Source organism: Ips typographus, linkage group LG2, assembly GCF_016097725.1.
Source record: "Ips typographus isolate SLU linkage group LG2, UJ_Ityp_2.0, whole genome shotgun sequence".
Classification (NCBI taxonomy): domain Eukaryota; kingdom Metazoa; phylum Arthropoda; class Insecta; order Coleoptera; family Curculionidae; genus Ips; species Ips typographus.
The window spans coordinates 8,664,027-8,683,033 of record NC_138423.1 but is presented as its reverse complement, the minus strand read 5'-3'; the positions used below and the strand labels follow the sequence as shown (position 1 = coordinate 8,683,033).

The following is a 19,007-nucleotide window of genomic DNA, read 5'->3' as shown; positions in this document are numbered from 1 at the left end:
GGTCGGTTCCGAACCGTCGCCCTTCTGGCCAGTCGCTGTTTTGCGCGTTTCCCGATCGGAGTGGTTCGCAGTTTCGGCTTTCGCGCGTACCAACCCGAAGAATTGAAGTCGACGAGTTAGTCGGCAACAGAAATCTCGGGAGTAGTTTGCAAACTCCGTACCTTGCAAGATTAATATTGTCAGGAATGGAAAATCCATTAATTCAAAAGATGGACTTATTGACTTAAAAACATAAGAATATTCGAGGATTGCGAAATATTAAGCGCACGAGGCAAGGTCACACCATGATGCACCTAGTGCATCGTATCGGTGATGAGTCACCACCACCTGCTTTACAGAAATATGAAAAACAGGCGACGAACAATAACAAACTACGTCAGCCGATCAATCGGGTATAAAACACGCCGATTTCAGCATTAAGGGAGGAGTGTGAACCAATCGACAGTAGTGCGACCAGCTGAACCAAGAAGTCGAGATGTCGACTCTCTTCGAGAAAAGAAGATCAAGTTAAGTAGTCCATTCTCCAGAATTGTTCCAACGAGAAAGTGACCAAGCCAGCCGCCAGAAAATCCTAAGTCCTTAGCTTATGTATTCATGTAAGTACAATTGTTGAATTGTTAACTTTTAGTGTGTTAGCTTATGACCGTATTGTACAGATCCATTTATGTACATCATTATATATAATAGATTTAAGTGTTTAATAGAAAACTCAGTGTTTGATTCCATCCTTAAAACTGAGATCCCGGCGCGACGTTTAACGTTGTGAGTCAGTTTAATTGATGAACCCAGAAGGGCTCATAAATTAAACGTGACATTTGGTGGAGGCGCTGGTCTGTTTTGAGATGGATGAAAGACAATAGTTGAGTTTTTTTATTTTTATTTTATCTTTTGGGGTATGATACAGATTGAGGAAAATAATGTGTGGGCTATAAAAGAAAGTATAGGTATTATTATCTTTTGGTTAGAGATAGTAACGTTAATGTATTTAATGATATTTTGGGGGTTACCTTTGCTATTGAAGAGCTAATTTGATAAAATTTTGGTTTAATATGGGTGGTACATCTTCGAAAGAGGAAGAAATTATTATCTCTCAAGCAGGAAACAGTGGAGGATTATCAAATAATTCGGGAAAAAATAATTCATGGTCAGCTAAGGATGAAAAATGATGAAAAACACTGTTTAAAAAAAAAGTGAATTTTTTTAAATTATAAGTTTGAAAATACAAAATCCGTTTTTAAAAACTTTATTTCTCTAACTTGGATGTGAACTATAGCAAAGCGGTCTAAAGAATGATTTAATTTGATACAATGGGCTATACTTAATACCTATGCACTGCTAAGCTAAGCACTTCTACTATACTAGACACTGGTCAGCTGTTATGGGTTCATAACTCCTCCCAACCTAGATGGAAACAACAGGGGTACCATGTTGTTTTCAGGAACATCCCTCTCGGTGGTGGAATGACCGGTCGGTTGACGCTTCGTCTTCTTGAATTGGTAGAACTTCCAGACTGCACACATCAAAAGCATGGCAAGGGTTACCATCAGGAAAGATGTTGAAAAGCTCCAAACCACTGGATGAATGTTTTCTTCGTCTAGAAAGTCTGCGTAGTATCTACTTTCACTAAGACTCTTGATATCTTTTAAATTTAATGACGTCAGTTCCAAAGGCTTCAGCTTAAGGGCAACAGAGTGGTTTAAGGAAAACCCCATTTGAGGAAGAATAAATGGATTTCCTGGAATTATGTCCTCTTTATTCCAAAACTGGTTATCTAAGATGCTTATCCCACAATTTCTTGAAATTTTGACCAAATTAGGGTGGTTTAAAAATACAATCTCTTTAGTTTGGCATAACTTGTGAACTTTAAGTGGACTATTTGTTGGTATTGCCAAAACGTATTCATTTGTTATTGATTGAATTATGGCGTCGGTTACTCGTACTGGTGTCACTTCACATTTTCCAATATTGGCGTGTCTGATAAGTTGAACAGCACAATCATCTCTCTGAGTTTCCAGGTGATTTTTACAGATGTAGGTGTTTTCGATCATCGGACTTTCTCACTTCTTCATATTTGGCAGAATCGGCTCCAATTACCATGTAGGGTGAGTGGGGTACAATGATGGAATTGTTCATTGGTATAGGTAAAAGGTGAAACATTTCAAAGGATTCTTTGAGAAATATTGGAAAGTGAATTGCAAAAATTATTTTATTTTTGGAGAAGGTTACTTGGAGAGCAGACAGTTTATAATAGTACTGAATATTACTTAATGTTAATAGTTTATCATTACCATAAAGTTTTGTCAAATCTTTAAGGATGGTATCCAATTCATGGTATGAAATTATACTACTATGTAAAACATTAAGTTGTGCAAACATAATTGCATTTTCCAAGTTATCCAAAAATGTTATTAAGTTTTGACTACTAAAGATTATTTGAAGGATGGTACTTTGAATTCTTAGTAAAGTAGTGTCAATTAAGGTTTTATTTATTAATTTTTCAAAAGCTTTAATATGAGACTTAATCAAAGCTTGATTGTTGTACAAAATCGTTATTGAACTGTTATAGTTGTCAATCAGCTGTTTAGTCAGTGAAATTTGAAAAGACAGTTCTTTTTGTAATGTAGTTTTCTGATAGTGCAATTCTGAAATGGCTTTATCATATTTGTCAGCGTCGTCAGAATCAGGAATACCAAAAAGCCAATTTCGATTATGTGGTCGTATATTATTAAACTTATTTCTAGCTTCTAGGATTAAAAACTTTGCATGATTAAGCAAATTGATGGCATTAGTATGGTATGTAAGTTGCGATGCCTGAAAGTTTGTTATGTTAAGTGAATTATTTACAAAATCATAAAAGTATTCTAGATTTTCCATTTGGTGAACTAAGGGTGTAAGTTCTACAAAATGTAGGAATGTATGTTTGGTGTTTACGACTTTAGCATTTCCTAGATTAAAAGGAAAGAGAGGTGCTTTTAATGGAATGGTTTTGAGGTCGTCATCAGTCAGATGAGTCGGTGTCACAAACGGTGTAACTACAAGAAGGAATGGCACCATCAGGTTCATTTTCCTGTGGAACAGAAAAAAGTCTAGGTTTTTGAATCTGTGATTTGTGAATAACCTTCTTGTCTTTAGTTATTATTTTGTTACCAATATCGTGATCGACAAAATGCTTTTTCCTTCGAGGTTTATCTTTACTTCTTTGAGCTGATTTGTCAGTAACAAATACTTTTTGATTTGCACTAAACTCAGGTGGAGTTTCACGGTTTTTATTATGTTTTTCAATTGTTCGTGTTTTCGTTTCTAAAGAAAGGTCATAGATTTTCTGATATATAGTTTTCAGTCTTTCTTTTCTGTCATTAATATATTTATTAACGATTATTTCGTCTGTTAAATCAAAGGGATCTAAAGCGTTAATACGTCCATTAATAACATCGAAAGGTTTCTGTTTAGTAACACTATGAATTGATGAATTATATCCTATTATAGAAAATTGCATTAATTCCTTAGGCATTAATGAGGAATTTTTAGGTTTTAAGATGCGATATAATTCAATGAGAGTTGAATGTAATCTCTCAACTGGACTATTACTGTTGGAATTACCAGCTGTTGTAAAGTGTAATTTAATTTTGTGAAGTTTGCAAAATTCTAAGAGCAAGGACGTTTTAAATTCCGTACCATTGTCACATGTTATTTGTTGAGGTAGGCCATGGTGACTGATAAAAGTTGCAAGATTATCTAACACAATTGTAGCGGTACAAGCTGGTTGGAGTTCATAAGCTTGTGCATAACGCGAAAAGACATCAATAATTGTGAGAAACTTGACACTATTAATTTGGAATACGTCCATGTGAATGCTCTCAAAAGGTTGTGAAGGTGTAGGAGAAATACTGAAATTAATTTTCGGTGGATGTCTGTCGTATTTCGTTTGTTGACAAATTTCACAATTATTCACATAAGTTGTCAGATCTAATTTCATGTTTGGCCAGTAGTAGAGCTTTTTTAGGGTCATTAAACCTTCATTAATACCACGATGACTTTTATTATGATGATATTCAATGAGTTGGTTTTGACGATTTTCATCCTCAATGTCTGTTACTAATGTTCTTGTAAGTACTAGCTTATAAGAATTATGTTGAAACGTTTCTGGTAAAATGATACTGATTCTATTAGCTAAGTCTATTTCGGATTTAGCTATACTCGTATAAACAGTACAGTTTATTTGGACTTATGTGCTCTTTAAAGAATTTTATAAGTTCTTCCCAATAGTGTTCAGTAAGACACACAGAATATCGAAATTTGGTTTGAAATAAACTACTTCGAATTACGTATTAAGGCCTTTAGGTTTTAGGGTAAAAATGATTTGATTCGTATAAGTATTGAGACAATTTTCAGTTATTGGAATGTTTAAAATAGGGTCTTCTGCAGCTGAATGTAGGTACAGTTATGTCATCAGACTCTCGACTTGGGGCTTGTATTTGGATATCAGATATTACATTGATGTTGGATGTATTGGTTTCAGCTTCTACTGGTCTAATTATGTCATTTAATTCTTGGATTTCTTCTTGACTGAGACTTCGATTTCGTTCTTCTTCTATGTAGTGATCAATTTCTCGATTTATGTCTCCTGGATTTCCTAGTATTGATTGATTTTCGATAGCATTAATCTCAATCCTTGACAATGCATCAGCATTTGTATTAAGAGATCCTTTTTTATATTGAACTTCATAGTTAAACTCTTCAAGTTTCAGTTTCCATCTAATTAATCGCGAATTAGGTTCTTTCAAGCTGAAAAGATATTGCAAAGGTTTATGATCAGTTATGATTGTAAACTTGCGCCCAAATAAATACGGTCGGAAGTATTTAGTTGCCCACACTATAGCGAATAGTTCTTTTTCTATTGTCGAATAGTTGGTCTCTGCCGGATTTAGAGTTCTGGAGGCATATGCTATAGGAAGGTCACTACCTATTTTTCCTTGACTCAATACAGCGCCTATAGCTACATTAGATGCGTCGGTAGTCAAAATAAATGGTTTTTCAAAGTCGGGGTACTGTAAAACTGGATCGTTACAAAGAATATTTTTACAAATTTCAAAAGTTTTTATATATTCAGGAGTGTGCTCGATGGTAGCTCCTTTCTTTAAACATTTCGTAAAGGGTCGAGTTAGTTTAGCAAAACCTTTAATAAATCTCCTATAATAACCAAGCAATCCCAGAAAAGATTTGATTTCCTTAGCGGTTCTTGGAATTGGAAATTTTTGAATTGCCATTATTTTTCTTGGATTCGGTTTTATACCATCTTTTGTTACTAAGTGGCCCAAAAATTCAACTTCTATACGTAAAAACTCTGACTTATCAAGCTGAATTTTTAGTCTGGCATTTCTTAATCTTTCGAAAACTTTTTGGAGATGTTTAATATGTTCTTCGAGACTAGTTGAAAACACAATTATGTCATCCATGTAGACAAGACATATATTTCCTTGCAATCCTTGCAGAACATTGTCCATGACACGCTGGAATGTTGCAGGTGCATTTTTTAGGCCAAATGGCATTCGAAGGTATTCAAAATGACCATTTTCGACATTAAATGCTGTTTTCTCAATCGATTTGGGGTCCATTTCTATTTGGTGGAAGCCAGAAGAAAGGTCTATAGTCGAAAAGTAAGTACATCTACCTAACTTGTCTAGGATGTCAGTAATGTTGGGTAAAGGGTAACGGTCGTCAATAGTCTTGGCATTGATACCGCGATAGTCTACGCAAATCCTCCATTTTTGCTTGCCACTAGCGTCTAACTTTTTGGGTACAATCCATATTGGACTACTCCATGGACTTTGGCTAGGACGGATTATGCCTTCTTCTAACATTTTATTTATTTGTCGATGTACTTCATTTTTATGTACAAAAGGGTAACGGTAAGTTTTTGAATGTACGGGGATCTCGTCAGTTGTTCTAATTGTGTGTTTGACTTTATTGGTAAAGGACAATTTTTGATTTTCTTGGTGGAAAACATCTGAAAATTGTTTACAAAGTTTCGTAAGAGCAGATTTTTCTTCAAGATTAAGGTGGTCACATCTTAAAGAGTCGATAATGTTAATGTTTTGCTATTTTTAGCACTTTCTTTTGGAAGAATATTATCCATATGAAACAATGAAAAATGTTCGTATTGTTCGTGGGAAAATAAGTGACACGGCATGGGTTCTTTGAATAGCACAGTAATGTCATTACTTGTGTAATTAAAAACTTCTGTTACTGCAAATCCGTTCTTTGCAGTGGTTAGTGTTTCAGGAAAATAAATATTATTTAAATAGGTTTCGGGTATGATTATGTCAACATTATGGTGAGAAACAGGGACGTTTACCTTCTTGACTTCATGAGAATGTACGGTGAAACCGTAAGTTTCAAGTTGCGGTTGTCGGAATTGTATGGGAATCGTTAGTTTGTTGTTGCTAAGTTGATCATTTACAAGGTCAATCGATAGATTGAAACGTTTTAAATCATACAATCCTATAATACCGTCAAAGTATTCATGAAAATCAAATAAGATGAAAGTAATATCATGAACTTGAAATTCTTGAAATGCAGGTATATTAGCTTTAAACAAAGTTTCCTTTTCGCCAACACCTGTCTTAATTATTGAAGGTGAATTAAAAATTGTATTTGGAAAGTATTTTTCAGCAATAGAAGGACGAATTATTGAATTATAGCACCCAGTATCTACAAGTAGCTTTAAACTTGGATTTTTAATTTTGATGTAGGGTAAACTATTCAAAATCTCAGTATGCATTTCTACTGTTAGGTCTGAGAAGTTGGAGGGCTGATCTGATGAAAATTTCCATAGTTTTCTTCTGCTTCAGCGTAAGTTAATTGGTCTTGGCTTTCTCCATGGACTTCTTCATTATTAAAATGTTGGTGCATATTGTGATTTTGAGTCTGTTCGTCTTCACAAGAATAGTCAATTTGTGGAAAAGCAAATTCATCAATTTCTTGTGGATTTTCTTCCAAATGGTAAAGTTCTTGAGACACAAAATTTCTAGGTCCGTTTGGTCTAAAGTGGTTATTTCGGGATGAAAGGGGTGGCATTGTATAACGAGAACGTGTTGACATTGGTTCAGGTTTCTCAACAGGTATTTTACCGGTTGGTTTAAAAACATCTTGAGGAGGTCCGAAAACTTGTCTGTTTGTCGGGAAATGTTGATTTTGGATTGGTCGAGGTTGTATATTAATAGGTCCTCGTGGAAATGCAGGTTTGTTTCCATAATTTGGAAATGATGGCTGATTATTAAACATGTTAGGTTGACTAAACCGATTGTTAAGTTTAGTTTTGATTAAAATGATTTGGAATCGGGTGTCTTTGCATATGACTTGCATTAGGTTGGTAATTTCGGTTGTAAGATGACATAGAGGGGTTTACTGGTGGATAATACGATTTATGTTGTGGTTTGTTATGAAAAGCAGATTTATCTTGTACTGGATTTTTGAAAAGGTTTTGGGTGTATTGAAAGTTTTCCTCTTCAATAATGTAATTCATTGCAGTTTCAATGCAATCGGGATTTTTCAAACGAATTATACTTTGCAAAAATCCAGGTAAGCTTCTAATGAAAGTTTTCAAACATAGTGTATCGTATTGCCGTAAATAAATCACTTTAGTGGGTTGGTCCATTACATTAGTTGGAAGTGAATTAATTTTTTGAGCAAGCGTGCTTCTTAGAACTTGTATCCTTTTAGCAAATTCTAAGGAACTTTCACTTTTATGAGGAGTTGCCATAAACAAATCCTGTTCTAGACATTCTAAATTACGTCTATCGCCGAAACAATCTGACAAAGCTGTTTTAAGTTTGTTCCAAGTATCTAATTCGTGTCTTGAACCAACTAAAATTTGAGCCCTATCAGTAAGCTTCATTCTTATAGTACGAAGTAAGTAGTTTCTTAAAACATTGTCATTAGGTTGACCATATGTTGAAAAAAGAAAGTCACCAGCTGATAGAAAACTATTCAATGTGATAGAATTTCCATCGTATAGAGGAACAGTGTCAATAAACAATTTAAGTAAAGTATAATTTACTTGAGGTGCTTGAGAAGCGTTAGATGCGTTCTGCATGTTGGAAGATTGTCTTAAATTACTAGATAAATTTAAAGTATTATCAAATTGATGGACTAAATCTTCAAGTTCTCTGTTCATTAACAGTTAGTTATTTTTTCTTACTTTTTCTTTTAACTTTTCTTAAAAAAAATAAACTTAAAATTATTTCTACTCTCCTAACCAGGGAAAGTGGAAAAGCGACAGGAATACTGGGGCACTCACCCTTGGTGTTGTCAGTCTTTTCTTCCTGCGTGCTGATCCTCTAGAGCCTTATGTAGCACAACCCAAATTGAGGAAGTGATGTCCTGTTCTTCGGTAACACACGCACAGCAAACTCAATCACTTTTCGGAGTCCGAAACAGTCTATCACGTTCGATAAGAGCTGAGGAGTTGAAACTCGCGTTAACAATTGAATCGTTCCGATAACGTGACTTCGATTGTAACTGCTCTTATCCTACCGACTGCGCCAATTATAAGTTTGAAAATACAAAATCCGTTTTTAAAAACTTTATTTCTCTAACTTGGATGTGAACTATAGCAAAGCGGTCTAAAGAATGATTTGATTTGATACAATGGGCTATACTTAATACCTATGCACTGCTACTATACTAGACACTGGTCAGCTGTTATGGGTTCATAACTCATATTATGGTTCATTTTTTTCCCGTGGCAGTTACGTCATCATTTGCTCTCTAGAATTTTGACGTCATCAAGTCACATCGGCATTGAATCACTACGACAAGACTGGGAAAATCGGCCGCCATTGTTGGCTAAAAGTAAACAATGGCAAATTATTTATTTTTAATGTATATTTTACAATATTTCAATGAGTGAAAAAAAATGGTGAGGTTTTGTTTTTTGTTTGTCAATCCCAATCCTCTGACCGGTTTCGCGCCGTATTACGACTCATCAGAGAGGCTATAGGGCTTGATAACCAAAGAACAAAACCTTCATTCCAGTATGGTCAACTGGATGCCAGAAATGCCATTTGTTGTGCATCATTTGGTGACATCTGTACTCAACTCTATAAGTTAGAAAAAACAAAACCTCACCATTTTTAACCAATCAGATCGGTGTTAATGGGGCGGCAATTATGCGGCATTAATGGGGCTGTTCCTAGATTTGGGAAGCCCATTTGTACTTTCTAACTCATAAAGTTGAGTACAGATGTCACCAGATGTTGCACAACAACTATTTCAATGAGTATTTCGATTTAACCGCGATACTACGTGTGAGACTGAGATATTGTGTTTGTATTTTGGTAGTTTAGTTTTGAAAATGCCAACTTCCGAATATACTTTACAACTATCAAGGGGCCTAGTGAAACCACCATTCTGAAGGAACTAGTGTTTGTTCTACGTAAAAAAGTGCCTTAATAATGTCTTAGTTTCAAAACTCTCTTTGGCTTTGTTAAAGAGTGTTTAAAATGCAGCCTCTGACGTTTTCCCAATTTTCCGGAAAACGGAGAAACATAATTTAATTTGGAAACCGGAAATAAGTTTCACATAAAATTCTCTAAAACTTTTCCCATTTAACCGACTCTGTAGCTCTTACGGTTACAGAGATCCCAATACATGTAGAACCAATTTGGGACACACTGTATGTTTTTTATGCAAAAGCTTATAAAAAGATATACTTTTAGTTTCAATGTATCTTATAAACTTTGTAGAACTTATGTAAAAACATGATGTAAGTAGATTAAATGAAAAAACACTTATCTATTCCTATTTTACTGACCAAATACTTGTGTTTTGGTTTAAGTTGTTGAGGCTTTCTCTGCTTTTGCATATAAATATGGGAAAGATGATCTTTTGTAATCAGTCTGGAACAGAAAAGAAAGAATAACTGTGAAACTATGATTAATTTTTTTCCCGTGGCGGTTACGTCATCAAGTGCTCCGCCATATTGAAATTTACGCACGTCGTTTATTACAAGCTAGGCTATACATCTTTTTAATCACCTGTTTGGACGTTGCCGTATTGACAAATTCCTCCTTTAAACTTCACAATATGTATTCGTCATTAAGCAATTATAAATGAAAATGAGGAAACGTTATTGTTTTGAAAAAAAAACGAAGAATGTTACATGTTTTGCATGCAATAAATACTTTTTTCTACAAACATTAAATAATGATGCATTTTTCGCTTCCAAATCTCAACGACAAGTTACCCTTTACTGAAGAGTTTACTTTATCGCGCGTTGCCAAGGGTAGCGAGCGATAAAAAAAATTTTGCGTGCTGTCCAGAGCAACGGCACTGCATACCATTACTGGAAATGTCAGTGTCACCAGTTTGATGTCAGTATTCAAATGTGTATAGTTTTGATCCTGTTTTTGAGTACCTACGCATTAAGTTTAGTTGTATTAGATATTTAGCGATCTTTATCGTATTATATATTACTGTAGAAAAAATATTGTGTTTATTAATTAGTGTTGTTATTCCGAGACCTTCATAAAATTTAAGATTTTTCTTCACCAAACTGGAAAACTTGCAACACTTGGTGGTAAACAAAGGCGGAAAGTTCCAATAAAACTTTGGCTTGGGAGCAACAACCACATTCTATTTTAATTATCTGCAAAGAACATCACAGATAGGTGCATTCAAATGAGTCATTAACAGCCCAATACCAACGTTTCAAGAATTATTCCATAAAATTTGCAAGAAACAAAAAGGCAATGTGTGTATTCTGGTGACTATAAAATCCTTGCAGTTTTGTGATGATCGTAAAGCAGTGTTTTTATAACAGAATTGTTGCTGTTTTAAGAACTTGCTTTTTGGTTTTCTGATTTAGATTGCTTATTTATTTCCTTTTGTAAATTTACCCACCATTAAATACATCATTTTGGTTTTGTTGTGTGATTTCTTTAACATGTTTTTCAATTTTAGTTAAATTTATTGTAAGAGCAGGTAGGTACCTCAGTTAAAAAAATTATCTAATTTTATGATTATTTATGAAAAAAACTAGACTTCTGAAAAAAGGAAACTCGAGTGTAAATAATACAATTAAAATAGTAATTTAACCTACGATCTGATGTAAAAGGATTTAACAGTAGCACCATCTGTTTCTAGCCTTATAGTCAGAGAAGATATGGCAAAATTTATAAGGGCTAATTCTGCAAAGTAATGGCATTTGATAAAATTTACGTATTAAGTAACTTATATCTTTCTAATATTACCTGAAATTTACTAGAAATTTGTTTTTTCAACATTCTGCATATGGATTTTGACAACACCATTATAACCATAGCTTCAAACACCTTTTGTTCAGAGTCTTTTAGAGCAATTGATAATGGGACTTTTTAAATTTGGACCCTTTCAAAGGATGATAAGCAAACTCCAGATTAGGCAAATAAAGGTACCTGAAACATAAGCTATTTAGTATTTGTTTGTGTAAGTTTTTAAAGTAGGGGAAGTTTACCTAATATGGGATACTAAGGTAAAACGGGATACCCTAATTATTTCGTAGTAAGATATAGCGCCACCTGTTGTACTATTGACTTAATACTTCCAGTCCGTGTATGAGTAACGTGCAGCAGTTTGACCAAAATCGTGACAGGTGTAACGCCGCTAGGTGAGTTTTTATGTTTTCAACATATTTATTGTAAAAATTTCGATCTACAAACATAAGTTTTTGACCTATATGACCAATGAGATGACGCCGATTATTTTTTTGTCAGTTGCTAGGGCTTAAACAATCACTTAACTTATGAAATTTTAAGGTTATATTTCTATATAGAAAAATTGCAGCCATTTTCGGTTATATGTACATGTGTTGATAAAATGGGATGCGGCATGTGCTTCTAAAACGGGATATGTCCCATTTTAGAAACAAGATGCTCGTTTCCTGTTTTAATTTTAATACGATTGCCGTGAACATTGTTGGTATTTTTTCATTTCAGAATCATTATTATTAGCAAATATGGCAACTCGGAAAACAACTCGTCAGTCTTGGTCCGAGGGAGAAATGGCGAAAGCAATCAGATCGGTTTCAACTGGCAAATACGGTTACTTAAAAGCATCAAAAATTTTTTCGGTGCCAAAAAGCACCCTTGAGCGAAGAGTAAAAAACTGAAATAAACAAATTACCGGGCATCAAAAAGGCTTGGGAAGTAGACAACGAACTTTTTCGCGCCAAATGGAAGAACTTCTAGTTGACTACGTAAAAACTATGGAGAGCATGCTTTTTGGATTAACGTGTACAGATGTTCGTAGGTTAGCGTTTCAGTTAGCAGAAAGGAACAATTTGAAACACTATTTTAATAAAAATAAAAAAATGGCTGGCTGGGCTTGGCTCCGATCTTTTATGAAAAAAAATCACCTTTCCCTGAGGAGACCAGAAGCAACATCGGCAGCTCGCGCTAAAGGTTTCAATGCAACTGCCGTAAACAAATTTTTTGATTTGCTGGAGCCCCTGCAAGATAGATGCGCGTATGCACCATCTAGAATATTTAACGTCGATGAGACGGGATTAACAACTGTACAAGGGCATCTAAGGTGATTGCAATGAAAGGTAGGAAGCAAGTAGGAACGTTAACCTCAGCAGAACGAGGAACACTATGCACTGCGGTAATATGCATAAGTGCTGCAGGAACATATGTTCCACCCATGGTCATTTTCCCACGAGTTCGCGTAAAGGAGGAGTTTTCAATTGGGCTACCCCCTGAATCCATAGTAGCCTGCCATTCTTCTGGTTGGATGCAATTGAACCTCTTCGAAAAGTGGTTCGACCATTTTTTAAAATTTACCAATGCCTCAAAAGAGAACCCTTCTTTGCTTATATTGAACGGCCATAAAACTCATACCCAAAACATAATTGTGATAGAGAAAGCCAGGGATCACGGTGTTACAATATTGTGCATACCACCACATTGTAGTCATCGCATGCAACCGCTAGACGTTTCTTTTATGGCACCTTTATCGACATTCTACAGTGAAGAGGTTGAAACATTTCTAAGGAACAATCCAGGTAGAGTCGTTACAATTTACCAAATAGGCAAATTATTTGGAAAGGCCTACTTAAGGGCAGCAACACCCAATAATGCCATTCATGGGTTTGAGAAAACTGGCTTATTTCCCGTTAATCGCCACGTTTTCACTGACGATATGTTTATAGCTGCTGATCCCACTGATCAGCCAGAAAATGAATTAATTTCAACGGAAGACGGCTCACCAGACGGAGAACCATCATTTCCAATCAGGCTCCAAACTCCCCCTCCATCAACTTCATATTCGACCCACACACTGCTACAATCAAAATCAACCTCTCTAATCAGACATCAAACGCCACCGCCATCAACTTCATATTCAACCCACACACTGCCACAATCAGAATCAACTCGTCCTTTTGACTCAGATGACAGCTTCTCCAGTGATGATGATAAACCTTTGGCCAATATTTTTCAAATTTCACCAGAAATGATTCGTCCATACCATATACAAAAGCAGCATTAAGAAGGCCTGCGAAAACTGGAAATAGAGGTAAAGCTGCCATCTTAACGAGCTCACCTTATAAGAATGAATTAAATGCCAGTATAGAAAAGAAACAACGTAAAGTGTCAACCGGTAAATTGCCATCTTTGAAAGGAAAGGCACTATCGAAGGAAAAATCAGTAAAAAAAATCTCCAAACTACGGAAAAATAGTTCGGCCGAAGTAAAGACTGATAAAGCAACAAACAAGATACCAAAAAGATGTGAATGGGAAAAACAAGACCAAAGACAAGAATATCCAAAAAATAGACATGACCAAAGAAAACAGTGATGAGGAAGAAAATCCAGTGTGCTTTTATTGTGAAGTAGATTTTATAAGCAGCAAACCTGGTGACCAGTGGATTCAATGCAGTTCCTGTCAAAGATGGGTCCACGAAGCTTGCGGTGTATCAGACAACGAAGCCAGCTATTTCATATGTGATCTGTGCGTATGCACATAATCCCATTTTAGAAACAATACTGATCCCGTTTTAGATATACGTGTTCCTAAAATGGGAAATTTCACTCACCTAAGAAGAAAAAATGTTTTTGTTCTATGTTTAATACTTTCATATGTTATGTTTATTTTTTTAATAAAGTTATGTTTGATATATCCATCATGACGTTTGTTTCTGATTTTGTAGCTAAACTTTTTTATAAACCAGGTTCAAACCTTAAGTATCCCATTTTAGGTAAACTTCCCCTATATGAACATTGAACTGTCTCCGATGTCTGTCTGACGCCAGTCATTCTGTCTGCTGTCACTCTGTGGAGCGAACAACGTGAAAGTGTGGTTATGTGAGTGATTATTATTGGCGTTGGTATGGTTGGTTAGTCACGCTTGCAACTAAAGTCGAATGTATTTTGGAGTTAATTAAAATACTAATTAAAGAAACAATTTGTATAATTTCTTAGTGTATTGGATGGGAAAATATTGGCCGGTAACATGTTGGTCTTCTGGAGTTCTGGATTTGGTTTGTTGGATGGAACTTGGACTTCACCTCCACGTGGAAATTGGAAAATTAGAAATTGGAATCTGAAACACTGGGAAGCAGAAAAAGGGTGGATAGGCTGTATCCTTTTATCCTACTCCTTTTGGGTTTTAAATTTCTACTTGTGTTGGTTAAAAACAAAAATAAATATTGGTTTGTTGAATTTTATTGGATATTTGGTAATAATTGCTTGATTATAAGTTTTGTGGTTAAAATTTGGTTGCATTTGTCATTGATTTGGTAAGATTGGTAAGAATAAAGCAAAATTCTAAATGGTTGATTCTGACGCAGTAGGGGATGCTATGTTGAAAGAATTTATTACAAAACGTGTTTGCAAGTTTAAGCTTACTAGTTTTGAGAAGTTTTTGAATTTACTTGTATTGTTGGAGACTGTAGATGCAGTTAAACTTGAGGAGCTTGAGGCGAGGGTAAGTAAACTTCCAGAAGTGTTCTCTGATTTTGACCCCTATCAAACTTTTATCGAGTTGAATCATGCAAATTATGATTTGCAATTAGAAGAAAGAGAGCTATTTGAAAATGACTATTATGGTTTATTTACTGCTGGAAAAGACTTTTTGAAAAAGAAATCTTTAGGTACTGATAGTACTGGTGGGACTGTGGGTGACATTGATCGGCAATCTCACCAGTCTTCAGTTGTAGGTGGTAATAATAGAGTGGCAACCGGGCCAAGACTTCTTTCAATACCAATACCAAAGTTTAATGGTGAATTTGCCAAGTGGTTGGAGTGTCGAGACACTTTTAAGTCATTAGTCCATGATAATGAACAGCTGTCACATGTTAAAAAGTTTTATTTTTTGAAGGGAGCCTTGACTGATGTTGCTGCAGATTCGTTGCACAATTTGGAGATCAGTTCTAATAACTATGTGATTGCTTGGGATGTAGTTTGTGAGAGATTTGATAACAGACTTGTGTTGGTAAATAACTATATAAAAAATGTATTTAGTGTTCTTGATTTATGGCTCGCTAACAATGAAGCTGTCGACGTAGCCCGTTTTTGGGCTGAAAGGCTGTAGTTTTGGACTCGGACACGAAAAAGTAAAGTAAGTAAGTGTTCTTGAGGTTACAAAGGAGAGTGCTTCAGGAATTAGAACATTATTGGATAATTTGGTTAAAAATATCAGGTCACTGGAGTCTTTAGGTATACCAGTAAATTCTTGGGACTAAATAGTAATTTATTTTAAGGTTACTAAATTGGATTCTGTTACTGTCCGTGAGTGGCAAGAAAGGAAACCAAAAAATGAAAACAACCAGAGCAGCACTTTTGGACTAGATGGTCAAAGGAATACATTCACGTACTTCAGCAAAGGACAAAGTGGACACAACCACACCGTAGAATCAAGGTTGGAGAATTAGTAATCATCAAGGAAGACAATCTGCCGCCACTCCAGTGGAGAATGGCACGGATTACTACTACTATGTCTACTATGGAGATGAATAGGCCGTGTAGCCTCAATTAAGACCTCCACAGGGGGCATTAAACGAGCTATCTCAAAAATCTGTCCATTACCAATGGAAGAAGACATAGTGTGTGCAGTTTAAAGTGACCCTTTCAAGGTGGGGGGCATATGTTCAAGTTTTTAAAGTATATGAACATTGAACTGTCTCCGGTGTCTGTCTGACGTCAGTCAATCTGTCTGCTGTCACTCTGTGGAGCGAACAACGTGAAAGTGTGGTTATGTGAGTGATTATTATTGGCGTTGGTATGGTTGGTTAGTCACGCTTGCACCTAAATTCGAATGTATTTTGGAGTTAATTAAAATACTAATTATAGAAACAATTTGTATAATTTCTAAGTGAATTGGATGGGAAAATATTGGCCCCTCACAGTATTAGCAGCTCATTAATACCTCTACCAAAGTCCTTTTTAGAATATTAGGTAAATCACCTTGTCAGCTTCTGCTAAATACACCTTTACTCTATATCCATGTTTCTTCGAGAACCACTGGCTTGAATAAACTTGATTTTTGAAGTGTTCTTGTCAAAACTCTTCTTGGGAGTAAGTAAATACCTATATGGGCTGTTTCCTTGTGACAGCGTTTTCTATTAGAAAAGGCATCCTTTTCTGTTCCACAAACTCTAGTTCCTTCAGAATGTTTCACTGGGCCCCTTGATAGTTGTAAAGTGTATTAAGAAGGTGGCATTTCCAAAACTGACTACCGAAAGACACACACATTATCTAGTCTCACACGTAGTATCGCAGTTAAATCGAAATACTCGTTAAAATATTGTAAAATTTAAAAAAAAATAAAATAAAATTCTATTTGTTTACTTTTTGCCAACAATGGCGGCCGATTGTCGGAGCCTTGTCGTCCTGATTCATTACCGACGTGACCAGATAACGTCAAAATTCTATCGCGCTCGGAACGCATGTAATAGACAAAAAAGGCAAATGATGACGTAACCGCCACGGGAAAACAAATGGACCATACCAATTCTTTGATACAATTTATTATCTCCTTCAGAATGAGGGTGTTATAAAAAGATCACAAGAAACAGGTGAGTACAACTTTTGTGGTCCATTGATATTAGACACAAAAAAAGTAATATGGAAAGCTTGGTACCTTACTTAACAGTTTATTTTTTCTTTACTGTCCAAGACAATTTTACTTGTGGGTCAAGAATTTACTGTCTTGTTTGTATAAGAGTCATATTTGTCTGTGGTTACAATGTTTTGTATTCTACTTATACTTATTGCACTTACCTGATTTATTCACCAAGTCTCAATTGAGACATAATAAACACTTAACACCTCAAAAAAACTAACTTTAATATTTTCTAATACTATAAGTATTATATACTTTAAGTTTAAACTATTTATAGGCGAGTAAAGTAAGGTTATGTTATAAATAAAAAATACAAGGACGACAAGAAACACATCGAACTTAACAGTCAAATCAAACAAGAAACATAACAAAATTAGTTTTGCTAACCTCCGTCACAACGCCATGCGCGGCTTACATGCGCATAAACACGCCAGCCAATTTCGCCTATAATTTAAAAGCTCTTCTTAGTTATTAGCATAGTTATTAGTTTCTCTATGGTTAGCCTAGCTTGTAATAAACGTAAACATACGTAAATTTCAATATGGCGGTGCACTTGATGACGTAACCGCCACGGGAAAAAAGTGAACCATACCAAGTGCGTTAGAGAGAACATAAAGTTCTGAAGATGAAAACATATAATGTTTTATATTTACGGTATGTACCTTTACCGGTATGTTGTTTAGTGATTTTTCACCTGAATGATGTAATTTTGATATTTCTGTCAGTCAGTGAAATTTGCAAAAGATTAGAAAATATAAAAGAAAATAATGTAGCAAAAGCTAACGAAAGGTTATTATCTAACGCCCGCCTATAATGCCCTCAGGTTGTTATGAACACCATCACTACATCGTTTCCAAGGTATTATTTATATAATGGATAGGTGAAACAAAAACCTTATAATGTTACTTGGGCCAGTCGCTAAACGATAATACAGTTTTATATAAAATCTTTAATGCGGTTTATTAAATGATATTAATCTAAAAGGCAAAACTAATATTAATCCAAACGAAGACATACATTATGTACCTACTCTGAATTTAACCAAACCACTAATCGGAGGTCATATTATATGCGTTTGAAGGTCATTTAAATATTCATGACTGCCCTCACCCTACTATTAAGCGGTACACTACCCATGTTTCGCAAATACACCTCTGTTAATAGGAAGGTAATTTAGGCTTTTAATAACGAATCACATTTTAATTGGATGTTGGTTAAAGGCAAATAGGCGTATAATTAAAAGTTTTAACTGGGCACTATGTTGTCCATTAATTTTCGAAAATTACTTTTATCCCATTTTACAGGATTTATAATATGTAGTTAGGATCAAGAAGCTAATATCAAGCGATGTTTTTTTAGGTGGGGGAATTCGTGAATAATAATGGACTTAAACAAAACTTGTTTTAGTTTACTTGTCGAATATAATATACAAGAAGTTTATTTGTAAGAACAGTTTTTTGGTATGTTTATTGTTATAGAATAGTATATTACATACTCAGGTGGAAAGTGTTTGATTTCTGTCGAGAAATTAGGTAGTTCGCTGAGACGAAGTCGAGGTAAACTTTATCTCGAGACAGAAATTAAACTTTCTACCGTGGTTTGTATACTATGTTATTTTCAACCATTTATCAAAATCTCATCGAACTTTTAATAAATCATTCACTTAAAATATTGATTGCTAATAGTTTCTAACAATAAGGTAGTATAGGTACGAGTAGTTATGACTCGAACCATTATAAACGACTGGTGGTTTGTTTACAATCTTGACAACGTCATTATTGTGCTATTCTGTCTTTAATATTTTGAGCTGAAACGTTTCTTAAAGTGCTTTTAACATTGAGATTTCTGAAGACGCAGATGTTACTCATCATCACCTGAGCTGCGAGCTGTTGCAGAGGTGGCGGTACA

The 19,007-nt window shown here is 35.1% G+C and overlaps 2 protein-coding genes and 1 long non-coding RNA gene across 4 annotated transcripts in view; 2 read left to right on the top strand and 1 right to left on the bottom strand.

The window, feature by feature from the left end:
• The window catches only part of LOC145724734 (uncharacterized), a 177,494-nt gene that overhangs the window by 1,030 nt on the left and 157,457 nt on the right, over nt 1–19,007 (bottom strand). The window lies entirely within an intron of this gene.
• LOC145724729 (uncharacterized) lies at nt 70–14,226 on the top strand. Its single transcript, XM_081973143.1, has 2 exons — nt 70–596; nt 8,262–14,226. The coding sequence occupies exon 2, from the start codon at nt 12,580–12,582 to the stop codon at nt 13,525–13,527; it is 948 nt and encodes a 315-aa protein (XP_081829269.1). The 5' UTR covers nt 70–596; nt 8,262–12,579; the 3' UTR covers nt 13,528–14,226.
• LOC145724731 (uncharacterized) lies at nt 14,348–16,333 on the top strand. 2 transcript variants are annotated; one of them, XM_081973147.1, is made up of 3 exons: nt 14,348–14,963; nt 15,357–15,441; nt 15,500–16,333. In XM_081973147.1, exons 1-3 carry the CDS (start codon nt 14,808–14,810, stop codon nt 15,541–15,543), a joined length of 285 nt encoding a protein of 94 aa, XP_081829273.1. In that variant the 5' UTR covers nt 14,348–14,807; the 3' UTR covers nt 15,544–16,333. The 2 variants fall into 2 exon arrangements, with proteins under 2 accessions (XP_081829273.1, XP_081829272.1); XM_081973146.1 differs by having other exon boundaries at nt 15,357–16,333.

Excerpts from the sequence above, each read along its gene's own strand:
- LOC145724729 (XM_081973143.1), top strand. The coding sequence starts at position 12,580 with ATGAAAGGTAGGAAGCAAGTAGGAACGTTAACCTCAGCAGAACGAGGA.
- LOC145724731 (XM_081973146.1), top strand. The coding sequence starts at position 14,808 with ATGGTTGATTCTGACGCAGTAGGGGATGCTATGTTGAAAGAATTTATT. Across the intron at positions 14,964-15,356 it reads TTGAGGAGCTTGAGGCGAGG|GGAGCCTTGACTGATGTTGC; the intron begins GTAAGTAAACTT and ends TATTTTTTGAAG.